Raw genomic sequence first — 21,992 nt, 5'->3', positions numbered from 1 at the left:
CTAACTGCAAACTTGCTTCGTTTCTACCGTACTCTCCTGTCCTTGATTATAATACTTCTTTTGAATCAGTGATATTTGCACTTTTTTAAAAATATTCCATTTTATATTGTTTTGTGGGTACCATTGCATTTGTTCAGTTAATATGAAATGATTTTTCTAATACAATTATATAATAACTAAACCAGCACTTGTGATTAGGGAGACGAATAAATATTAACGATACGTTGAAGAACTTCCTTAAGGAACGAAGCGAAGGTTTTATTCCGGCTTACTGGAATTTCCGTATTGGTGATGTATGGCTTCGTGGAAAGACATTTTCACTGACGACAAAAATTGAGGTATATTACGGTCGAATTAATAAAAAGATAATCTTACACACACACGCATATACACGTATATGTATGCATATAAGTGTGTGTGTGTGTATATATATATATATATATATATATATATATATATGTACTTTTATTTGTTTATTTCTTATATTACATTTGGCAGACTGAATACCAGAATCGTCTTATATTTCCTCCTTTTCGCGAATAAAAAATATCAATATGTCGTTTTACGTAAGTGGGCATGGAAAAGCGTGGTGTCCCGTTCTTTGGCGGATGGCGTGCTCTAAATAAAAAAATAAACTTTCCGCTCGGGAAGGAAGGAACTTCGAGGGGTGCCGGCTTCTGTATACTCTCGGCCGTAATTTCCAAGCTACAGCAAATTCAATTCCCTACTATTCATTTATTGCCTACAATTCTACTTTTTCAGATATCGTTTAGAGTTTACGGGAACTTCTACTTCTCCATTTCCTTGGCGCGCTTAATGCATGGAAATGTGATTTAGTGGTTACGGAGGTTGCAGTGATGCCACGGAAACTATGACGGGGAAAATTGCACTCTTGCAGGTCTTTGAATTCATGAGGCGGCCAAGAAATGAGGTCGTCAGAATTTGAAGCCGATACTGATGCAGGAAAATATTTTGCAGCATGAGATGTTATGAACGATTGGCAAATCTATGGTAATACATCTGTTATTACGTACACATGTATTATCGATATGGCATGTGTTTTCGATCTAAAAAGTGCTATGAAAACTACCAATCTGTAACAGTAACATTAACTAAATTGACCTCTGTGAACGGCTGATATGAACAACGGATGGCACCAAATTTTCTGCGTTCATTCCAAAACGTGCATGTAAAATACTTCAATTAATTAAGTAATAGTCTCTAATTCGTGCTAAGAGGTTTTTTTTGAAGAAACCCTTACTGGAAGGAATTACCTTAAATGATTAAAGTAGGATTTGTTGATTTTCAAAATCGTTAAACGTTTACTTGCTTCCAAGAGTTGTTTCAGTTCAACAAATAATATCTATGCAAGTAATTACGGGGGATTGGGATGGGGCGGTCGCTAACATACAGGCGTTCCACCGTTCGCCCGGGTTCGAATCCCGGAGGAGGCAGATTTTATTCAAAGGTATCTTGATTCCAACTTGATGTGCTTTGTGGAGAGCACTTTGAGTGAGTACGACGTCCGTCGGATGGTACGTTAAACTTCGGACCCCTTGGCACCTTTAGACAAGAGTAGGCTAATGCCGACGCCGGGTTTCTCTCCACTCTTCCTTTCCTATCAATCCCTAATGGCGCAAATGACCTAAACTGTCGGTCGCCTCCCCTAAAACTACTACTAGCAAGTAATTACGATAAAATGCATAGATTCTTACTAATCTCTCTAAGTTGGTTTTCTCTGTTTCAATTTTCAACTTTTAAAACTAATTTGGCAGATATACGTGTATAACTTTTCCAAAGCAATTGCTTACGCAGTAAAACAAATATTTGTCGGAAATAAATAAATTAATTGCGTGAATGGTACCCCTTTCGACCCTAATTAAGGTTTTAAATCATCCTAAGTGCATGGTAGTTACACGGCGTCATAATGCATCGGGGCCCCTGGTGCCAGTGAATAGTTTGATCCAACATGGATGCATACACCTTGACAAGAAGAGCCTTGTTTTGACTGTTTCACATATTTTAATTTTTTTAACCTAGCAGTCCACAGATGGATTTTGGAAGGATTGTGAGAATTATAAAATATTTTCATGGTAGTTTGACGTAGCCTTCTACGCTTCATTGACAAAGCTATGGTAATAATATTTAAATTATAATTGTTACTTCTCCTAAAAACACCAGATACCATCTCGGGCATTGCCGTATCCATCAAATTGTGGAGTTGCATATTAAGATAAGGCCATTATTCTTTGCCTCATCATTTGAAGTATACGATTAAAGGTCAATTAAAAATTTAAGCTATCTTCAAGAGAATACGTAGGCTTAAATTTGCCCATACCGTGATTACGAGAGAGATGAGTCACTCAAACAACGAGGCATTCGAACTTACTAGCTATCTCTGCGTTTTATGGCAGGTTAGTACATCAGCCGTTGATATGGGATGTAGGACAACAGCCATTGAGGGACGTTTGGTTATGAGATCGTTCAGCTGAGAACACGGGTAGCAGTCTAACGCAGCGGTCGCCCGCACACGGCGGTCGGGGGAGTACTGGTGGTCGGCGAGTAACATTTGAAATATTAAGAAAAGCCAAAGAAAAGGTCGCACTTACAAATGTGATGCGGTCGAACAAGTTTTGATAATATTTGTGATAGTTAAATGAGTTCAATTGACATTTTAAACAAGCTAAATGGAAATTGTATGATCATAAATGAAACTACTTAAATATTAGCTAAACACTTTATCAATTCCTTACTCAATTACTTAGGTCTATCGCTAATTGACCTAGTATAAGAGATATTGTTGGAGTAGATCGTTTTGTTCGGAATCTTCATGCCCTCAGTCGTCCTTGTACTGTTTTTAAGTAAACATGAGTTGATTTTTAACCATAGCTCTCTGATTGCTGATTACAGTTTTTGACTGATGAGGCGTTTCTTCGTTTCAATTTTTTCATTTCATCTTTTAATATTTTCTCAGCTGAGAAAAATTAATCACCTCCATTGGCATTGAGAGGTAAAGGCATCCTGAAGGTGGCATTCTTGAAGGGTCCTGCAAGAAGTTTTAATGTGACATGACTATCTAGTCTCATTTTATTTAGTGAAATTTTCAAAGGCTGGCAAAAATCGGTTTAGATTCAGATTTTTTCTCTTTTGAGAGAAATAGTTGAGTCTAATAATGCTTTTGTAGTAGTGAGGTTAAAAAAATGAGCTTGAGTAAATAACTTTTTCGGTAAACCGGTTGTACGAATAGGGTAGTACTCAGAAGTTCTATCACACAAACACTCTCACACACTATTGAACACGCACGCACACAATTGTACAGCTTCGAAATGATAAACTTGATTTCCACGAGAGACCGACTTTTCGCGAAATCAAGATTTCGTGGATTTTGGTCCCTGCCAACACATTCGGGTGAGGTAAAATTTTCCGATAAAATTTTTTCAGAGCAGAAAATTTGTATAATGGCCTCCAAAATGAGCACGGAACCCTAGATTTTTTTTCGTGGATGACGCGGTATTTTTTCCATATTAGTTGGCACCATAAATGCAAGAAGCCATTACAAGATTTGTATATAAAGTACTTGGAAACGTTAAGGAAAAATGAAATTTCTTCAGATGTGGCTACAATATCTCAAAATTCTTCAAAGTGCATCCCATGAGCGACGACATGCCTTTGCCAGCGGCTTTTTAACCATTCTAAGGCTCCCTGGTAGGCCGATATCAGAAGGTACGCGTGCAAGCGTCTTTGGCGGCACAACTACACGGACTCAATCGAATATCATGTTAAAACTACGTAAATCTTGTCATTATCAAGTTTCCTTTCTGTCATTCTGTTTCTGCTTGAGAGAGCGAAGTAAATCCCTCAGGAAATGTATGCCCTACTTATTGTCTCCTAATCAAAATAGTCAATCCTCTCTGACGTTCCTCTTGGGAAATTCTGGTGTTGGACATTAATCCTTCTATTCTCCTCTTAAACAAGCCGTTCTTCTTCACTAATTCCTAATGAAACGTGCGATTGCTGGACCAGGGAGAGGAGAAAATGAGACTATTGGGTTAAGTAAGGTCATGCGGGAAGATATTGCGTAGTTTAAAATACAGAAGGAATTTTTGGAAAGGAGAACATTGGATTAGTTCTAAGGGATAAGATTTATTTTGGGGAGAAATACTGATTTCGCAATTTTGGTTATGGGTAGTAAAGAAAAGTAGAACACTAAAACATCAAGTTACATACGTAAAGTAAGTTAGTTTTTTTGGTATCTTTAAAGTAATGCATAACATGACGTTCAAATGCCTATTAGGCAACATTAATTGAAGGAATATCATAATGATCACCCGAAATTATGTAACAAGTAAAGATTGTTGTTAACCCACTATTTAATCTCCTATCGGTTTTAAATTGGTAGAAAACTTCTAGTTTATCATATAATTTGCCCCTTATGCATAAGCAACTGTACTGGCACTATCTACCTGATAGTTACACGTATAAATCATTCGTAATGCGAGGAAAAGTTATCAAATTTTCGCGAAAATTATTGAAATATTTAACGATAGAGATTTTATTGCCATATTTTAACAGTAAGGGTTCCTAAAAAATAAATTCTGCGAAATTTGCAAGCGCAACGATCTCTATAAAATTTTCTTCTGTCCTTGATAAACTCGATGGTTTCAGGCTTCACTTTGTGGAAATCCATTCTAATAAATCAAAAGAGAGATGGTACTTTTTTCCACACTTTATTTAACAAGTCGACCGGTTTCGTCGCATAGGCGACTGATGATGTCGCCTATGCGACGAAACCGGTCGACTTGTTAAATAAAGTGTGGAAAAAAGTACCATCTCTCTTTTGATTTATTCTGTCCTTGAGTAAAAATATATGAAATAAGTTTGTCACATACGATAACGTTTGATGCAATAACATTGTATCATCTTTTTTTGTGTACATTTTCACTATTTGCAGTATTTTTTTCTTATCTTCTTTCTTTAATAAGTCAAAGGTGTCTTATATTAATACATAACCCTTTTTGGCAGATAGAAAAATAAACGTCTTTATTCTGGTATTGGAGTGATATTGTTTTTAATTCACTAATTTACTCGATTCTGATCGTGTCTTCATTCAATTTTAAAATATCTCTAGAATTATATTCGTGCAGGATCGTTCACTGCGTACCCAAAGCTCATTCTATCTCACCGCACGTGCTCGTGGAAGTTTGAATTTCCCTTCCACGCTTCATTCATGCGTCATTCCTCTTCCATTCCCCGACTGCCCATACTATTAATAACTTTGGTGATCTATTAAGAATAATTCGTTAGCAACTGTTTGATCTTCTCTCCTCCGTAACTTTATTTGCCTTCTGTGTCACTTACATATGACTTTCCCCCACATTTCCTTCTTGGGGCATCTCGTTGCTCCCCTCCTGAAGTCCTCGATAGATCTCGACCGTATCCCTTTCCGTATCCCCATATCTTTTATAAAACTCTTACCATTGCCATTTCTTGGACTGGGGGACATGATGACGTTAGATTTATACACCGTGGACATAATGTTTACTTCTTGCTTGTTGATCGTTATGGGGAAATTACAGCAATCGATTATCAAGAGTCTAAAAATATTACCTCAGAAACAATTGGACAGTAATCCGAGAAAGGTATTAGAAGCACAAGCACACTAATAACTCAGATCGGCCAGGAATTGGGGTTCGATCACTTCTGCTCATGAGGTCCAGAAATATCGTCGTTAATCAATTAATCTCGCGCGAGTGCATTCGGCGAGGAGGAGGGGGGACGGGAGAGGGTGTACCGCGTGGGCGAGGGAGGGAGGGAGGGGTCGCGAGAGGACAAATCACGCAAGTCCCTCATTCTTTTGGACCAAAAAAATCAATGCTAAGCTTTGCTATGGAAAAGGGTAAAAAATATCGCTTTCTGGTATGCGAAGGTGGACGGTCGGGATTGGTGGAGTCTAGAAATGGTTGAGAGAGGGCACGAGTGGATGGTAAGGAGAGTTCGTTCGACGTTCGTCCACGAAAGTCATCGAGCGATCAATGGATATTCCCAAGCGATTGCGGAAGGAATTTGGCGTGAGGGGTGTGGACAGGAGTGAGGACCTCTCTCGGACGAAAGCAGCACCGACTTGCACGTCCCACTCCCCACTCGGGAAAAGGAGGACGTGAATCCACATAAAATTTCTTCATGTGGACGACGTCAGTGTGCATTATTGAGGGCATTCGTGACGGCGTCGTGGGTAGAGAGCGTTCGTTTCGCTGTTGGTCGTGTTTGGGAAGGGAGAGGGGGCGGCGGGAAGAGTACTTTTTACCCGACCTGTGTGCTGCAACTCTGCCGGGCAATTCACGATTTATCAGGGGCGGCACAGGGAAAGTAACCCTTGTACTCGGATGTGTGGATTTGACACGCCGTCGATGTAGTCATAGTAGTCACTTGTCTAAAAGAACTTCGGCCTGATAATTGGTTTGGCTTGATTACTTTTCGGACGATATTTACGAAATTATTTTAGTCCAGTAGTCCCCTATATAGGTTTATAGTTCACATTATATGTAATACTGGAATTCGACCGTATAGCTTGTAACTCTCTTGGCGATTCGTTTTTAATCTCATATATGCTTGCAAAACGACAGCCCTTTTAAGGTTCTCTTTATTTTTTGGAATATGAAAAAGGTGCAAGGGACGATGTCTGGCGAACAAGAGGCTGGGGCATCACTACGGTACTATTTTTGGCCAAATCTTTACGAACAACAAGTAGTGAGCAGTGTGACTAGCAGGTGCATTATCGTGGTGTTGCAAAAGTCATGAATTGCTTTGCCACAAATACGGACGTTTTTTCGCATTGCTTCACGCGGCGTTACTCTTGTAAAAAGTATTATTTATTGATCGTTTGACCTTGTGGTAAGAACCCATGTTACGTGTAAACGACGTTGATACATAGAGTTGAGTTTTTACTGCTGAGGGCGGTACATTGCCATTTCTTGTAATGCCGATCCTTATCCAAACAAAAATATAACCGCTATTTTTAACCTTATTTTCGGTAAAACTCGGAAGTGAGTCGGTCACATTTGCTTTCAATTAATTTAGAGAAAATAAGTCAATATAGAAGATGAGATTTTTTGGTTTTTAGGAGTCACAAAATGTTTTATTTAGTAGCTGTGTCCATCCAAAAACCTACCTTAACCGGTAGATTACCTTAAAAAAAATAAATAGGATATAAACCACTCCTGTGAAATTAGGCGGTCAAATTTTTGCAGTTAATTGCCTTCTCTATCGATTTGTGGACGTTTCTGTTGGTCACAATGCACCGTTTTTCGTTCTATTTACTTGATGTCCCAATTAGATGGCGAAAAATAACCCTGGTTGTGTTATATTTTCTTGTCTCTCACCAGATTTTAAAGAAATTATATAAAATGTATTTTCCATTATTTATTGAAAATTTTTAAAGGCAAAGTTTTCATTTTCATCTTCTTCGCTCTTGAATTGTTAGTATTTAATTGAGTATTAATTTACCTGTCAGCGCACGTATCAATTGTACTTAGTAGCATCTCATCCATCCAGGAGGGCAATTATTACTATAACACTACTGTCGAAATCGCCTGAATCGTGCTTCTTCATTTAAGGTGGAAGTTATATCTGGGAATATATGTATATGATATATATATATATATATATATATATATATATATATATATATATATATATATACACATTCAAACACGAAATCCCGCCAAACGGCGAATAAATACTCATATATACAGAAACATATATAAGGAAAAGGGATAGGAACACATATAAAGGACGAACACAATTATATATATATATATATATATATATATATATATTATATATATATATATATATATATATATATATATATATATATATATATATACATATATATATATACATATATATATATATATATATATATATTATATATATATATATATATATATATATATATATATATATATATATATACATATATATATATATATATATATATATATATATATATATATATACACATGTATATTAGTTAATAAATTTTTCTGATTAGCTTAAACCTTCCTCTTAACAACGAATCACCGATTAAATATGTCCTTCCATTTAACCATTCCCCCCCCCCCAATATTCCTTCGTTTCCTTTCCCATCAGTAACTCCATATACCCTGATGAAGGTGGCTGGTACCACCGATAGATAGAAGTGAGTTTTGTTGGTGATGATCTTAAACTATTGTTAATTTCAAGTGTGTATCTAGAATAAATGAAAGCCATACAGAGGCTATATATGTAATACACACACAAAAACACGCATATTCATTCACATGGAAATAGATATAAGGAAAAAGGATAGGGACGCACACAAAGGACGAACACAAGAGAGTTAGGGAAGGCGGAATTGACCAGATCACGAATGCAAAAATATTTCCTTGGCCGAGACTTGAACCAAGGATTTTTGGACTTGCCGGGCATATGTGTTCCCATCCATTTTCCTCTAATATTATTCCATTTGAATATATATATATATATAGTATATATATATATAATGGGCTGACACAATATAACACAAATAGAATAGAATAGCAACATTTAAAAGGACACTCACACGGATAATTGTTCGAGCTTTCGGCCCTCTCAAAGGCCTTCTTCAAGAGAGACACTCTTGAAGAAGGCCTCTGAGAGGGCCGAAAGCTCGAACAATTATCCGTGTGAGTGTCCTTTTAAATGTTGCTATTCTATTCTATTTGTGTTATATTGTGTCAGCCCATTATTTTGCCGCTCGTGTGAGTTTTTCCGTACAATCGTTATATATATATATATATATATATATATATATATATATATACTTATAACCCATATGAAAGTCTCACGATAGTGAATAATAATGTATATTAGGTTAGCACTTGTCTAGACAAAGACAAAAACACAGAAACACGCAAACAGAAAAGAAACTCACATGTTTTCGAATTTTCGGTGGTCCAAACTACCTTTCTCAAGACAGAGAAGAAGATAACTCAATTCTTTCTTTCTCTTCCTTGAGAATTTAAGTAAGTAAGAGTAGTGCTACTAATGCAACAATTTCAGAGCGTAAAAATCATTCGCCTTGACTGGGACTCGAACCCAGATCCCTCAATATCCGGTCGAGTGCTTTAGCCACTTAAGCTACCGAGGCGTCCTCTTAAACTCTGAAATTTTGGGGCTTTTAAAGGAACTAGATGTTATGACGAAATACCGTACATACAATGTCACATGCATTCGTAGTCGTGCGCGAGGCGCCACTGTCCACGAGGTTAAAAGCCAACTTTAAACACGTATGGTGTTTTCCCTTTGACAAATTCCAAAGAAACTGCGGGAGATGCCGCAACAGTAACTTTTAACGGAGTCATCCGCTAATGTGCATTTTAATGCAACAATTTCAGAGCGTAAAAATCATTCGCCTTGACTGGGACTCGAACCCAGATCCCTCAATATCCGGTCGAGTGCTTTAGACTTTGTGCTTTTAGTGCTTTGGCTAAAGCACTCGACCGGATATTGAGGGATCTGGGTTCGAGTCCCAGTCAAGGCGAATGATTTTTACGCTCTGAAATTGTTGCATTAAAATGCACATTAGCGGATGACTCCGTTAAAAGTTACTGTTGCGGCATCTCCCGCAGTTTCTTTGGAATTTAGTAGTGCTACTCTTTCTTCTGAGTACGACGGAGCTCAATTCCGTCGAAATTATCAAAAATAACGCGTGAGTGTTCTTTTTATGTGTTCTTATCTATATATGTATATATATATATATATATATATATATATATTAATTTACATGAATACAGATGTAAGGGAAGGGGATAGGAACACATGAAAGACGAACACAGGAACAGAAAGGTGAAATCGAGCAGATCACAAGCGTAAAAAACATTTTTGTTTATTGAAGGATGATGTCGAAGGAAATTTTATGAAGGCTTTGACTTCGGTTCCCTATGCTTTCACACTGCGCATTTTGTAAGATTATACCGAGGTAATTATCTTTAATATTTAAGAAACGGCAGAAATGCAAAATATCCTTCATATTTATGATATTCTTCCTCATATCTTGATTTAGCTAAAATCAGCATTTTAACGCGCTGGCGAATATGATTGATTCATATATTTTTATATATTGTGTTGAATCGCGAATGTGGCTGTTTCCCTAATGATGTAATAGTTATCCATGAGTGAATGGTACGATACTATAAAACCTGTTCATATTATCACCCATTGATAACTCGTCCCCGCATCTCTCAGCCCTTTTATGCAAAACGAGAAAGTATCGCGCGCGAGGGATATCGCACTGCTCTTTGTCATTTCATCCAATTGTACCTCCAACCTCTTTCACAGTAACGTTTTTATATCCCGTCGCTTTCAGGCCTCTGCACCCGTTATGCATAATGCCCCCGTCTCGCGCCTGTAGGATAGAAACGTGCGCGCTCGGCTCTTTATCTTTATCTTTCCTGAATTCCTAGAGAAGAATTTATTTGCTGTCGGTAAACACTTCTTTTTGTGCATGCCTACTTTTGACTGTGCTGTCTGGACATATGCCCCTTCCGTCATTTTTAATCCAGCTTTGCAAGCCAGAAGAAGGGAAGAAAGAGTGTTCTTCCACTCATTCCAGAATCTTTGTTTCTGCTGACCTAGTTTTAACTTCGCACTGTCTTCTTATGCCGTAGCCTACCACTTTATTTTCGTCTTTCCCCCTCTCTTTCTCTCTCTCTCTCATACACACACACACATAAAAACTGCGGCAGACGATTACTGGAGTTTAAGGTTGGATCGGGGAGAGCGTTGAAGCTCCAAAAAAAAAGGAGTTATGGACCCCGACAAGCGCAGCGGTAAGCGTCACGTTTCTTGTTCTCACGGTCCTTGACAAGATGGGGTAGTGCAAAGTATAATTCTTTAAATTAGCTAAAGTCTTTCTTCACTGGCTTGTCCTTATTTGTTTGTCATGGAGTGTAATATATGCAAATCAACTCTTGGAAGAAATGCTCTTTTAGTATTATTTGTATAAAATAAAAAAGTTGTGATTTCATAGTCTTTTTTTTGTACCACCTTTTGTCTTTAGGATTTTAAATACAAATACTATGCAATGATGTACTGGCTATCAATGTATAATCATTGCTTATGCAATGAAAATAATTATTTATTGATAATTCTATTTCTGCATATGATTTTGTTAATGGCGCACCATTCTTTAGAATCGATACTTATTATTTAGAGGTGGTAGGTTTGAAATTTAAATTAATTATGTTCCGTGGATATAAGTTTCCAAACATATTCCACGATAGATCTTGGAAACAAATTCCAGTGGTGTCTGGATAATTGAATGCTCAAATTAAATAAAACTTTAAGCCTAAGTTGAGCTTTATGCAAAATTAATGCATTTTCTACTCAAATATTTATTATACTTGTGCCAGTTCCGACGCACAACGGCACCGGCTACAAATAAATAAAATTTATTATTTTGTTGATGAAGAAGAGAGTCAGCATAAAGAATCATTGTGTGAAAAATCCGATTCACTCTTCCCATTATAGTACATGTATTATTAAGTGTAATTCTTTTGCTTTTTGTGTAGATCGATTGGGCATCTAATTAACCATAGACATTATAAAAATATTTCCATTTATTCTCTTATCCTCTCTTAGAATTTTCAAAATAATTTCAAATCTGTTAATTAAATAGAATTTCAACCTCCCTTAACAGATGTTTCATATCGCCGAGGACTCTTTTGAACGTAAAATAAAAGTTTCTTTGTCGTACACATTTTACTCATTCAGCTTCTATTACCTTAACTCAAATTAATTATTTTTCTATCGCGCCAAATTAACATTGTTCCTTAATTTGACCAAATTTATCATTTATTTTTCTCTCAACATCCTCTCTTGTCATTGTTTTTACCCTCCGAATTTCCCACGACAACTTATTTTCCATCCCAAACATTAATAGCACTTCCTAATTTGATCAACCATCTTGCAAGTTTACTATTCTCATTCTTAGCCATAACCACGCATGAAAACTCTGCAATGCCCGTACATATTTACTCGTAGGAATTTTCAAGCGAAAGTTATGAATCATACATCGACTCGTGTCTTCCTCAGTCTTTCCATTGCGCACGTATGTGCCTGGGGTCTCACCCATCAGTGCCCTCCTCGGTAATGCTTACTCCGGGGACGAAATTCTTCTCTGAATGACTAAACAATGCATGTTTATTTTTACTCCATCATATCAAAAATTAATACCTGATAGGTTAATAGAGATTCAAATGTTTTGGAGTAATCTTAGCTAGCCTTTGAGAGTATACCTGCATTAAGGTCCAATACCTGTATTTACAAATTTCATGAATTAACAGTGCATTGATAATAAAATACAAATGTTTAGTCTATGGTTTAATGTGACATTACTAATTAAAATACAATAATTCTACGCATTTAAAATAGATGCTCTGGACTTATCATTGAAAGCAAATTTTATATATTTATTTATAACTATTTCCATGGATCCTGCATTCACCCTATTGGCATAAATCCGTCAATAAATTGTGCACCATTGAAATTAGATATAGCAAACATACTCAAAACAACTCTAGGTTCGGCTTGGCTAAAGGTATACCTGTTTTTTTAGAGTAAAATTAGAATTCCTGTAGAGAAATAACGCTTCATTGCCTCTCCTTATATACAATCGTCTTTAAACTTTAAAAATATGTGAATGTATCGATGGATGTAACCCTAGACAAAATAAAAGAGTAAAAAAGCTTCCAAAACTTTTCTCTATTAAGATTGCACAATGTTTCTATTTTATAAAAAAACAGCTGTTTTAATAAATGATAAGATCCACTTGAGCAAAATATTTCAGAACTTAGTTTAAGGGGATCGAGATGGTGCGGGGGCTAACGTACTGGCTTCCCACCCTGAGGGCGCGGGTTCAAATCCCAGCGGTGTTGAATATTTTTTAGAGGTATCTCGATCCCTACTTGAGGTGCTTTGTGGAGGGCACTTTGAGTGAGTACGCCATCCGTCGGATGGGACGTTAAGCTGCGGACCCCTTGGCGCCTTTCGTAAAGAGTAGGCTAATGCCGACGCCGGGTTTCTCTCCACCCTTCATCCTTTCCTGTCCATCCCCTATGGTGCAAATGACCTTAACTGTCGGTCGCCTCCCCTCAAAACTACTACTACTTAGTTTAAAATAAAGGAACTGCGAAGGCCCTTTATTTAGAATACATTATAAATGAGTAAAATTTCGTCGTATAACATTTGTTACCCTTTTGATACATTGGAAACTTTTTTAAAACAACAACAAAGTTACTACCATGCATTTAAAGCTACGACACCTTTCAATTGGGTAAACAATTATTAATTTATCTTTCATTATATTGATTTATAGGAGAAAACCAATTCAAATGTGTGCCTGTTACCCACATTATAACACATATACATTGCTGTTGGTGCACTCATTTGCAATTTATTTTATTGAAATCAGTGTCTCTAAATGAATAAAACTGATTGCATATTGCATTGACCAATTTTCCATCTTGATTTTGAATCATCATTTAAAACGACGCCAACAGCGATTACTGTCATGTGGCATTTGAATTCATAGCTACATAATTTGTTGGCCTATATTACAAAGAAGATAGATGACGAAGTGTGAAATTCCATGAGGTTATCACATTGTAGTTACTAAATGTAAATCCAATTTTAACCCACTACATTCGCAAACATGAATAACTATTGAACTATTTCATTGTATTTCCTTGGAATGACTACTTGCTGAAGCATATACAAATAATTTTTTAGCCAGTTGTTTACAGTATTAAGAAATGAGTGGAGAAAAATACGATTCAGTCTGTTTATTTCGATTATAGATGTTCCCCTCATCATTCCATGGCTCCTTTTTCCTACATTCTATTTGTCTTGCCCTCCATAGTTATTTAACTGCCTTCACATCCTCATGGCTAAATTTTCGAAGCCATCCATTTCCTACTCTATTCTGTCTCCCTTATTGACTAAATTTCTCATCCATGGCGTTTTACCTCAAATCTGATTTACACCATGTATCGTTTTCTGTAAAGTTCCTTTCCGCTTCCCCTTGTGGTTCCCATAGGCTCTTGCGCCCTCCTTTTCATTAAATTTTGGTTCAATACCACAACCACTAAACCAATAATCGATCGTAATTCGCAATTCCTTACGGAAAGTTCTGTGAATTTATGACACTGACCTGAATCTTTAAACTAACCAGTTTATCCATGCTCACCTAAGGCTTTGATTGTGTCTAAAGTGTATATTGGTTCGCTTTTATAACTATTTCCAACAAAAATAGTGTTAAAGAAACCATTCTTCGTTCCCATACTTTTCTTAAATTAAGCAGCATCACTACAACCATCTCAATTGCTTCGCGTTTTCATTCCTCCAGTTGCTCATCGCTAAACGCATTTTCTTCCACGTACATTTCCAATTTTTATCCGAGCTCATTCACTCATTCAAATTCTAAGGGTTAACTGACTGTTTCTCTTTACTGTTCATTACCAACACTGATAATGAATTTTTAAAAGGGGCGAATTCGTGGGAGCGGGGCCATGCCACCCCTCCCTTGGAGAATATTTTTGGCTTTCATAAAAATCAAAATTAATATTACGCACACGCCGGAAACTAATTTTCATTACCAACTGTAGCCTGAGCATAAAATTATCTTCTCCTCTGAATGTCGTGTTGTGAACCCTTAAGTTAATTTAATTAATTTTAAATTTGCATAATTTTCAAATATCTTCCTGGATAAAAATTGATAAAAAATTATTTTTCTCTTATATGAAAAGACCCCACCCCTCTTTAGCGGTTTCCTAGATCCGCTTTTGCCCCCTAACTCGCCGAATAACTTTCTCTTTGACTATCGCAACACTAGACTGCTCAGCATTTCCGTGTGCCTTCAAACAGGCCAGAAAAATATTTCCATTCTTCATCTCTTTCTAGATTTTTTCTTGACTCCCGGCTGGCGGCAACGTTTCAGAATTCCTTATATAAAGTCTCACATAGATGAGCTCAGCTTGTTTCTTCTTTTTTTCTGTTGCTGGCGGTGTTCCAAAATAATTTTAAATGATGAGCATTTTGGAAGTGTTTTACTTTTAATGTGAAATACAGCGTTTGTTCCTGCAGATATTTTGCGCGGCTTTGTCGATGAATCCACTGACGTTGAGAAATTTACGCTTACTTACGAAATGTTGCGCCGCTTATATTTTGATGCTCTATTTGTTTAAAAGTAGTCTGCACCGTTTAAATTTTTGGTAGTGTCATTTGAATTGCATCCGCCACTTGGAAAACATATTAATTTACCGGAGATGGAGAGACTTGAGGATAATTGGAACCTTATTAATATGGTCAACTCTTATCATAATTTAAAAAAAAATCATGGAAAATTGCAAATCAAATTCTCATTTTTTATTTATTGGTCCTATGACAAATTCGCTCTTATTGTTGTTATAACTAAGTTTTACTAATTTATTGGTTTGTTTTAAATTTTTATGTTTGATGATTTTTTTTGCTTGCTCATTTCGTTCTCAAAACCAAATTACTTTTTACTTTCAGTACATAGTTACATGTATTCCTAGAAGTTTTGAACTCCTAGGAGTTTTGATGATAGTGTACTCAAATTTCTGATGTGTGAAATTACCATTGGCATTTATTTGTCTTTGCGAATTCTGAGTATTTAACTTACCAAATAATCTGTGTTCCATTTTTTTATGATTTTAATACCTCACCCCATCGATTTGGGAGATTCTGGAAGAATGTGTTGTTGAAATTGTGATACCTGAGATTCCCATTATATGAGAAAGCTATGTGATTTTTCGGGTACCAGATCTTCCTGGGAAACCATAGCCGGCACAGGGAAAGGAACTGGTCCCCCTACCCTGACGTGTGAATTTCACACGCCGTCGGGCTTAGTATTGGGTGAACTCTTCCATCACCTACCAAACCGACCTTCGGGTTGATTATTGTGTTTATGGTTATTTATATGAGATTGCACGTTGAGAATGCCTGAGTAATCCCATGTCGCCAGACGCCATATAATATGTTTCAATTTTTGTCTTCCCGAGTCCTAATTCCTCCTCGATTGTCCTTGCAGACCTTCTGCGTGGTTTCGAAGCGGTTCAAGAAGAACTACATCCACCGCTTCACGGCGACGCCTTCCTTCTTCCTTTTCTCCCCATGGAACTCCGTCCGCCGCGCCTGCATCTTCCTCTGCACGAATCAGTACTTCGACTACGTTGTCATGACCACCATCTTGCTCAATTGTGTCTTCCTGGCCATGACGGAGCCAATGGAGGAGGCCGAGTGAGTACCCACACGCGCAACCGCCAACTCCGTTGACGGGGTGCTATTCCTACGCCTCTCTTTCACCCTACCCCCCCCCACCCCCCCACGGGTATAAATGTCAAGGGTGCGCAAACATTTAGATTGATTACGTCCAAATACCCTGATTCATTAAGAACAAATGGTATCACACTCTTTTGATGGGGAAATTCGTTTATCCCAATCAATATTTCCAGGCAAGCCGCCTCAAAACCTTTCCAGAGTCGGCCTCAGGAGCGCCTGACGGAAGCTTCTTCCCCTAGGGTTGACCCACCGGAGGAATGTTTGAGAGCTTGTAACTTATACGTGTGTATCTGTTGTCTCTAGGAAGGCTGTAATGGAATCTATCTATTCCACATCGCCCAAACAATGGCAATGAATATAATAGAACTTGGCAAAACGATGTTCAGAGTATTCCATCCGTAAAAAATGAGTAATTAAGACATTTTGCTTTCAGCATATCTCACAGATCAGTTAAAACATAAGATTAACATTGATGGCACGCGGGATAACTTTGGCAATGAAAATCAATTGGTAATATTTCACGCCATTGTTTTGTAATTTGGTCATCTCATGATTATGGTGCTTTAACAGTGAAACCAAAGGTTATTTCTATTAAGCAGTACCGAATACAATCAAGTAATTTTATTTTCTTAAATTTGGTAAGATTACAAAAATTTGTGAAAGAAATGGTCGAAATGTCACTTCCGTTTATTGGAATTTTAAATGAAAGCTCTTTTGATAAATATTCGGATCATTTCCGGCGCTGAATATTGCTTGCTTTATGCAGGTAAATTATAAAATTTAAGATAAAATATTTGCATAAAGAGTGTTACATTTCAATATTTCCTTTTATTTTTTTAAGGTAACACTGTTTATCAAATTGATAACAACAAGGATGTTAGACGATGAAGTATTGCGATTTTAGTTTGGAATTGAGAATAGTGAATACTGGGAAGGGCGTTCTGTGCTCTTGGTAAGGAATACTTTACAATCCCCCAAATTAAAACGGTAGCAGTATTTGAGCGTAGCCGTCAAGAGACGTGTTTCTTCCTTTGATGTCACTCCTAGACTTCAGGCACACTTAATATCCATGGCAATGTATTCATTGCGTTGCATGAATTTGTAAACGCAATTTGTATTCGCAAAATCCATCAGTGATAGTAACGGATAATGCGATCAATCGATTGCAGAGTCGATGTTTAAGAAAGGAATGGGGGCGCACTTGCAAAACCCCAGGAATATTTCTAAGTCAATTCAGTTTTTAAAATTTCAATACATAAATTCAGTTACTGTTGATACTCATGGCTTTCATTGGCGAAGAGACATTGGAAAAGCTCTTTAAAGTCAAATTACGTAAATGTATGCTTACTACAACTGTTGTGTTTTATCAATTACATTTCTTTTCACCCTTGCGCGTTCAGCTTGCGTGGCTTTACCATATGCCGTACGACCAGCGATGTCCTTCCCGAAGTAGGGGGGAGTCGGACACGGGGATGAGGAGATTGAGCTGGAGAAAATGAAAAAATAACATCCCATGGGAGTTGGTTGGGTCCGACAGACTCTTTTTTTTGACATCAATGTGGTCGTGGTGTACGTGAAAAATGCCTGCAAGCGCAGGAAGTTAGCAACTAGATCATATTTTGGGTTGGCAGAGATTTGGGAACGGCGTCAAGAACTCACATGGATCTCTCGAAGCAGATGCAGACTCGGGCCATAATTTAGTGACAGTGGAATGTCTGGTAACTTTCAAAATGATAAAAAAAAGTGAAAGGGGTGAGAAGGGAAATTTATGAGGGTTAGCCGGAAGGAGAAGGAAGTGATATCGGAAATCAGTTGATAAAAAATATTTACGTGTAAAGCGGAGGCGCAGTATCCGTAGAGGAATACAGGAACGTTGTGTAAAGGTGTGTGGCATGCGTTGCTAAGCAATGCATCGATAAAGAGTAGTGGAATGAGTAAATGGTAGAAAAATCAGTAAACCAAAGAAAACAGAGGTGAAGACCAATAGTATGGAGGACAAAAGTGAAATATAATAAATCAGACAAGAAACACAAAAGGGTGCGTATGAATATTATCGATGGAGGTGGTTGAATAAGGTTCACTTCTGAAAGCATAAATGATTATGGGTTAGATTTAGGGCACGAGTCCGGTCAAAACGAGGTTTCCTTGTGCTTTAAAATCGGCGGTAAACAAACCCAGTCTTAAGAGCTATTATAACATATTATATATACACACACATTATTGTTACAATTCACGTCCGTGAGACTTTTACAAAAGTGTAGCTATTATAAATCTCTTGAATGGCGTTAGTAAAAATGATAAGGCGGTAGAAATGTAGTTGCAATTTTTCAGCAGCATTTGGACAGAGAAGTTAATCAATATTAATTTCAAGGGAAAGAAAGGAGCAGGTAGAACTGTTTTCGAATCAGGGAAGCGTCTTACGTTACGATAGAAGATTGTGCGAATGTTACGATAATAATATTGTGAAATTGGAAAAGATGCAATAAAGAGTTGGTGGGACAGAAATTAGTAGTAACGAAAATTTGCCATTGAACTTGAGAGTTGATTCATGCAGAATGGAAGAGGAAGTGAAAACTGCATGTTAAGGAAAATGTTAGATGAAAGAAGGACCGATTTCTGGGATAAATGCTGTCAAATATATTTGTCAATAGGATTCCTCGTGGCATAGAGAGGAAGTAATGGAGAAGCGTCGGATTTTTCTGAAAGTGGAAGATATGGCGGGAAGTTCAGGTCCATGAGTTGAGAACCTGAGTCCAGGATTTACTGAGGACCCACCGATTCACCCTGAGGGCAATAAAAGGAGGCTTCAAATCGGGTGCATAAAACTTTTGCTAATTTTTTGAAGTTCATCCGGAAATTTGGGAGAGGTGGCAGTCCAAAATGCAGTGTAAATACACTCCGCCGGGTGCGACTGACGCGTGCTTAGGCGTCTCGCGTCGAGATTGGGGTCATGTGAACGCCTGGTTTTATCTTTTCATCTCCTCTAGGCCCAGATTCCCTCCAAACGTATCGCAAAATGGGATCGAGTGTGCCCTAGCCATCCCGTGCATCTAGCATTTGCTTCAAATCTGGAAGAAAACAAAAAGGTTATAGCAGGAGAAATAATTCTTACGAGGATGAGTCAAGGAAAATCCTTAAAACTGAGCTATAATTTCGAAACGTACCAATGCTAGTTTTCGTTTCCTACAGTAATAGACATGATTTGATGAGTGCCCTATAACTGGCAGTATGATATCAGAACGCAAAAATATGGCGCAGCAATAGTTTAAACATGTCCGCTTCGATTTCAACATGCACCCCGGGGAAACAGCGATCTCTCATTCGTTTATTCAGTAGGTGGGGAACATATCTAAATCCAATCGACGTATGAAAGTTCAGAATAGTAATTGATCTATTTCACTTCAGCAATAAATTCTGGACAAGCAGTTCGTAATTTTTTTAGAGCAGTTAAAACAAGGTGTCCGTGAACTTTCAAAGCGCTGAAATACTTCTATTGTACTTCAAGAAGACTGCATATGAAAATTGTATCAGTTTAAACATTTAACATTTAATAAATTACGAGTTAGATAAAATCTTTTTAAGTTTTAAGGTTTTCATTTAACTCACCCTCGACTTGAGAAGCCAAGATATTGTTTTGTCAGTTTTAATATTAAGGTCTTCCATAATAGTTAGGGGATCGCTCGTATTAAGAATAGAGGGAAAATGGGTGAAGTGGTGTCCGCATACAAGGTACAAATGGGTCAATATAGTTGCTCGCTCCGTCCTCCCATGGGTAAATTTCTGCACTAAAGGGTTTCCTCACAAGAGACTCAAGTACGGATCGTGATCCTTCGAAATTTTCACCCCCGCAGGGATTCGGTGTCAGAACCTCCATTATCCTAAGCGGGACCCCACTGCGATCCACTTTGTCACGTCGCAATAGTTTTTCCCCCTGAGTACTTACTCCCTCTCAATCGATGTTCATTTCCAACGAACTAAATGGCATAGAAAAATTTTTATTTCGTAGTATTTACAACTTCTCTCGAATCAAAATTCGGAGCCACCCATTCCGTTTGACGGGAAACGAGTGAATCACTGCAATAATGTTTCTCATCATCAACCAAAATGTGTATCTTTCGTTTTTTGCGTGTTTTCCCTAGAGTGAAACACTTAAGAAAATCGCCCTTTGGTTTAGTACCTCTCAATTACGTCCCTTTGCAGTAGTTTCAAGGAGAATATTTAAATATCTACATCATAACTATTCTTAGGTAAGTGTACGAGGGTCATCCGGAAAGTAGTACCCGTTCGTGCCGCATGAAGTGCTGACGACGCGAGTAGCCGCTGGACGAGGTCAGATAGCTTCAGTGGCTTGTCTGCCTTCTCTGAGCCAAGTTGCGTGACGCTAGCATTGCCTGTGTTGTTTCTGTGATTGTTTACAATGTTTAAAAAAATTGAGAACGCCGCCAGTTGTGAAGTGAGGGCAGTGATTAAATTCCTCAATGCAAGAAACGTTCGCCCATGTGATATTCATCGCCAATTAAAGGAGGTGTATGGAGACAATGTAATGGACGAGTCGTCTGTTCGGCGGTGGTGTCGCAACTTCAACATGGGGAGGGGGAACACACACGACGATGAGCGTTCGGAGAGACCGTCTGTCATTACAGACCAACTGGTGAGCTCAGTTGACGAATTCGTGAGGAACGATCGGCGCGTCACAATTGATGACATCTGTGAGCATTTTCCCAATGTTTCTCGAACAATTGTTCATGAAATTGTTAAACACCATCTGCATTATGCAAAAATTTGTGCAAGATGGGTCCCTCGCGTATCTCAATGAGCTGGCGGCGAAGGACTATGCAGCAGGAATACAGAAACTTGTCACACGTTATGACAAATGCCTTAATTTGCTTGGAGATTATGTTGAGAAGTAGTTTAAAGTATCCTCTTTCAAATAAATTTTTTTATGTTTGTTAATATTTACTTTTGTGTCTTTATTTCACGAACGGGTACTACTTTCCGGATGACCCTCGTAATTCCTACAAGAGTTCCAATTCTTAAAAATGAAAGAATTGCTTATGGTAGTCTTCAAACTCTTATATTCATCCGACGGCTGTTCCATGATTTGTACCCCAGAAATCCAGGGTTGCTAAGTAAAATCGATCCCAAAGCAAGATTTGGTTAAACCTATTTTTTGTTTAGCTCCGAAGGCTACTGAAGTCAAACTGTGGAGAAATAATATAAATGATGCCGCAAGGAAAGGAAATTATTCAAGACAAAATCACATCGAGGCTATTTTTTCCCTCTGTCTCTTTTATTTGTTTTGCAAAACAGAAAAATGTCGGTTTAGGAATAGGATTAAAATTCGTGGCACATGGCCGTGACGTTGAATTGCAGTTGTCACCCCCGTAGAAATCGTAGAGGAGAATTTTAAGTAGCGCCGCTAGCATTGAACACGAGTCTGGAGTCGAGCAAAAATTTCAGGACATGAATCGGAAAAGCAAATTCACTCGCTTCGTGTGTTTTCGGTTTCCGTACTCTCTCCTCCGGCGGTGGTGTTTTACTCCGCGGTAAATGAAATGATAACCGTTTCAAAACCCAAATGCATTCATTCATTCGTGTTCATGAATTTTTCA

General features: G+C 37.7%; 1 protein-coding gene across 1 annotated transcript in view; it reads left to right on the top strand.

Annotated features, from left to right (window-relative positions):
* LOC139694182 (sodium channel protein 60E-like) overlaps positions 1 to 21,992 on the top strand; it is a 283,656-nt gene that overhangs the window by 93,189 nt on the left and 168,475 nt on the right. The window contains exon 2 of the mRNA XM_071592651.1: positions 16,130 to 16,338. Within this exon, the coding sequence (XP_071448752.1) occupies positions 16,130 to 16,338 (209 nt within the window). The remainder of the gene's footprint in view (positions 1 to 16,129; positions 16,339 to 21,992) is intronic.

The sequence above is a fragment of the Hetaerina americana genome, unplaced genomic scaffold (assembly GCF_022747635.1).
Source record: "Hetaerina americana unplaced genomic scaffold, ioHetAmer1.1.p SCAF_1, whole genome shotgun sequence".
NCBI lineage: Eukaryota > Metazoa > Arthropoda > Insecta > Odonata > Calopterygidae > Hetaerina > Hetaerina americana.
This window is presented reverse-complemented; position numbering and strand designations above follow the sequence as displayed.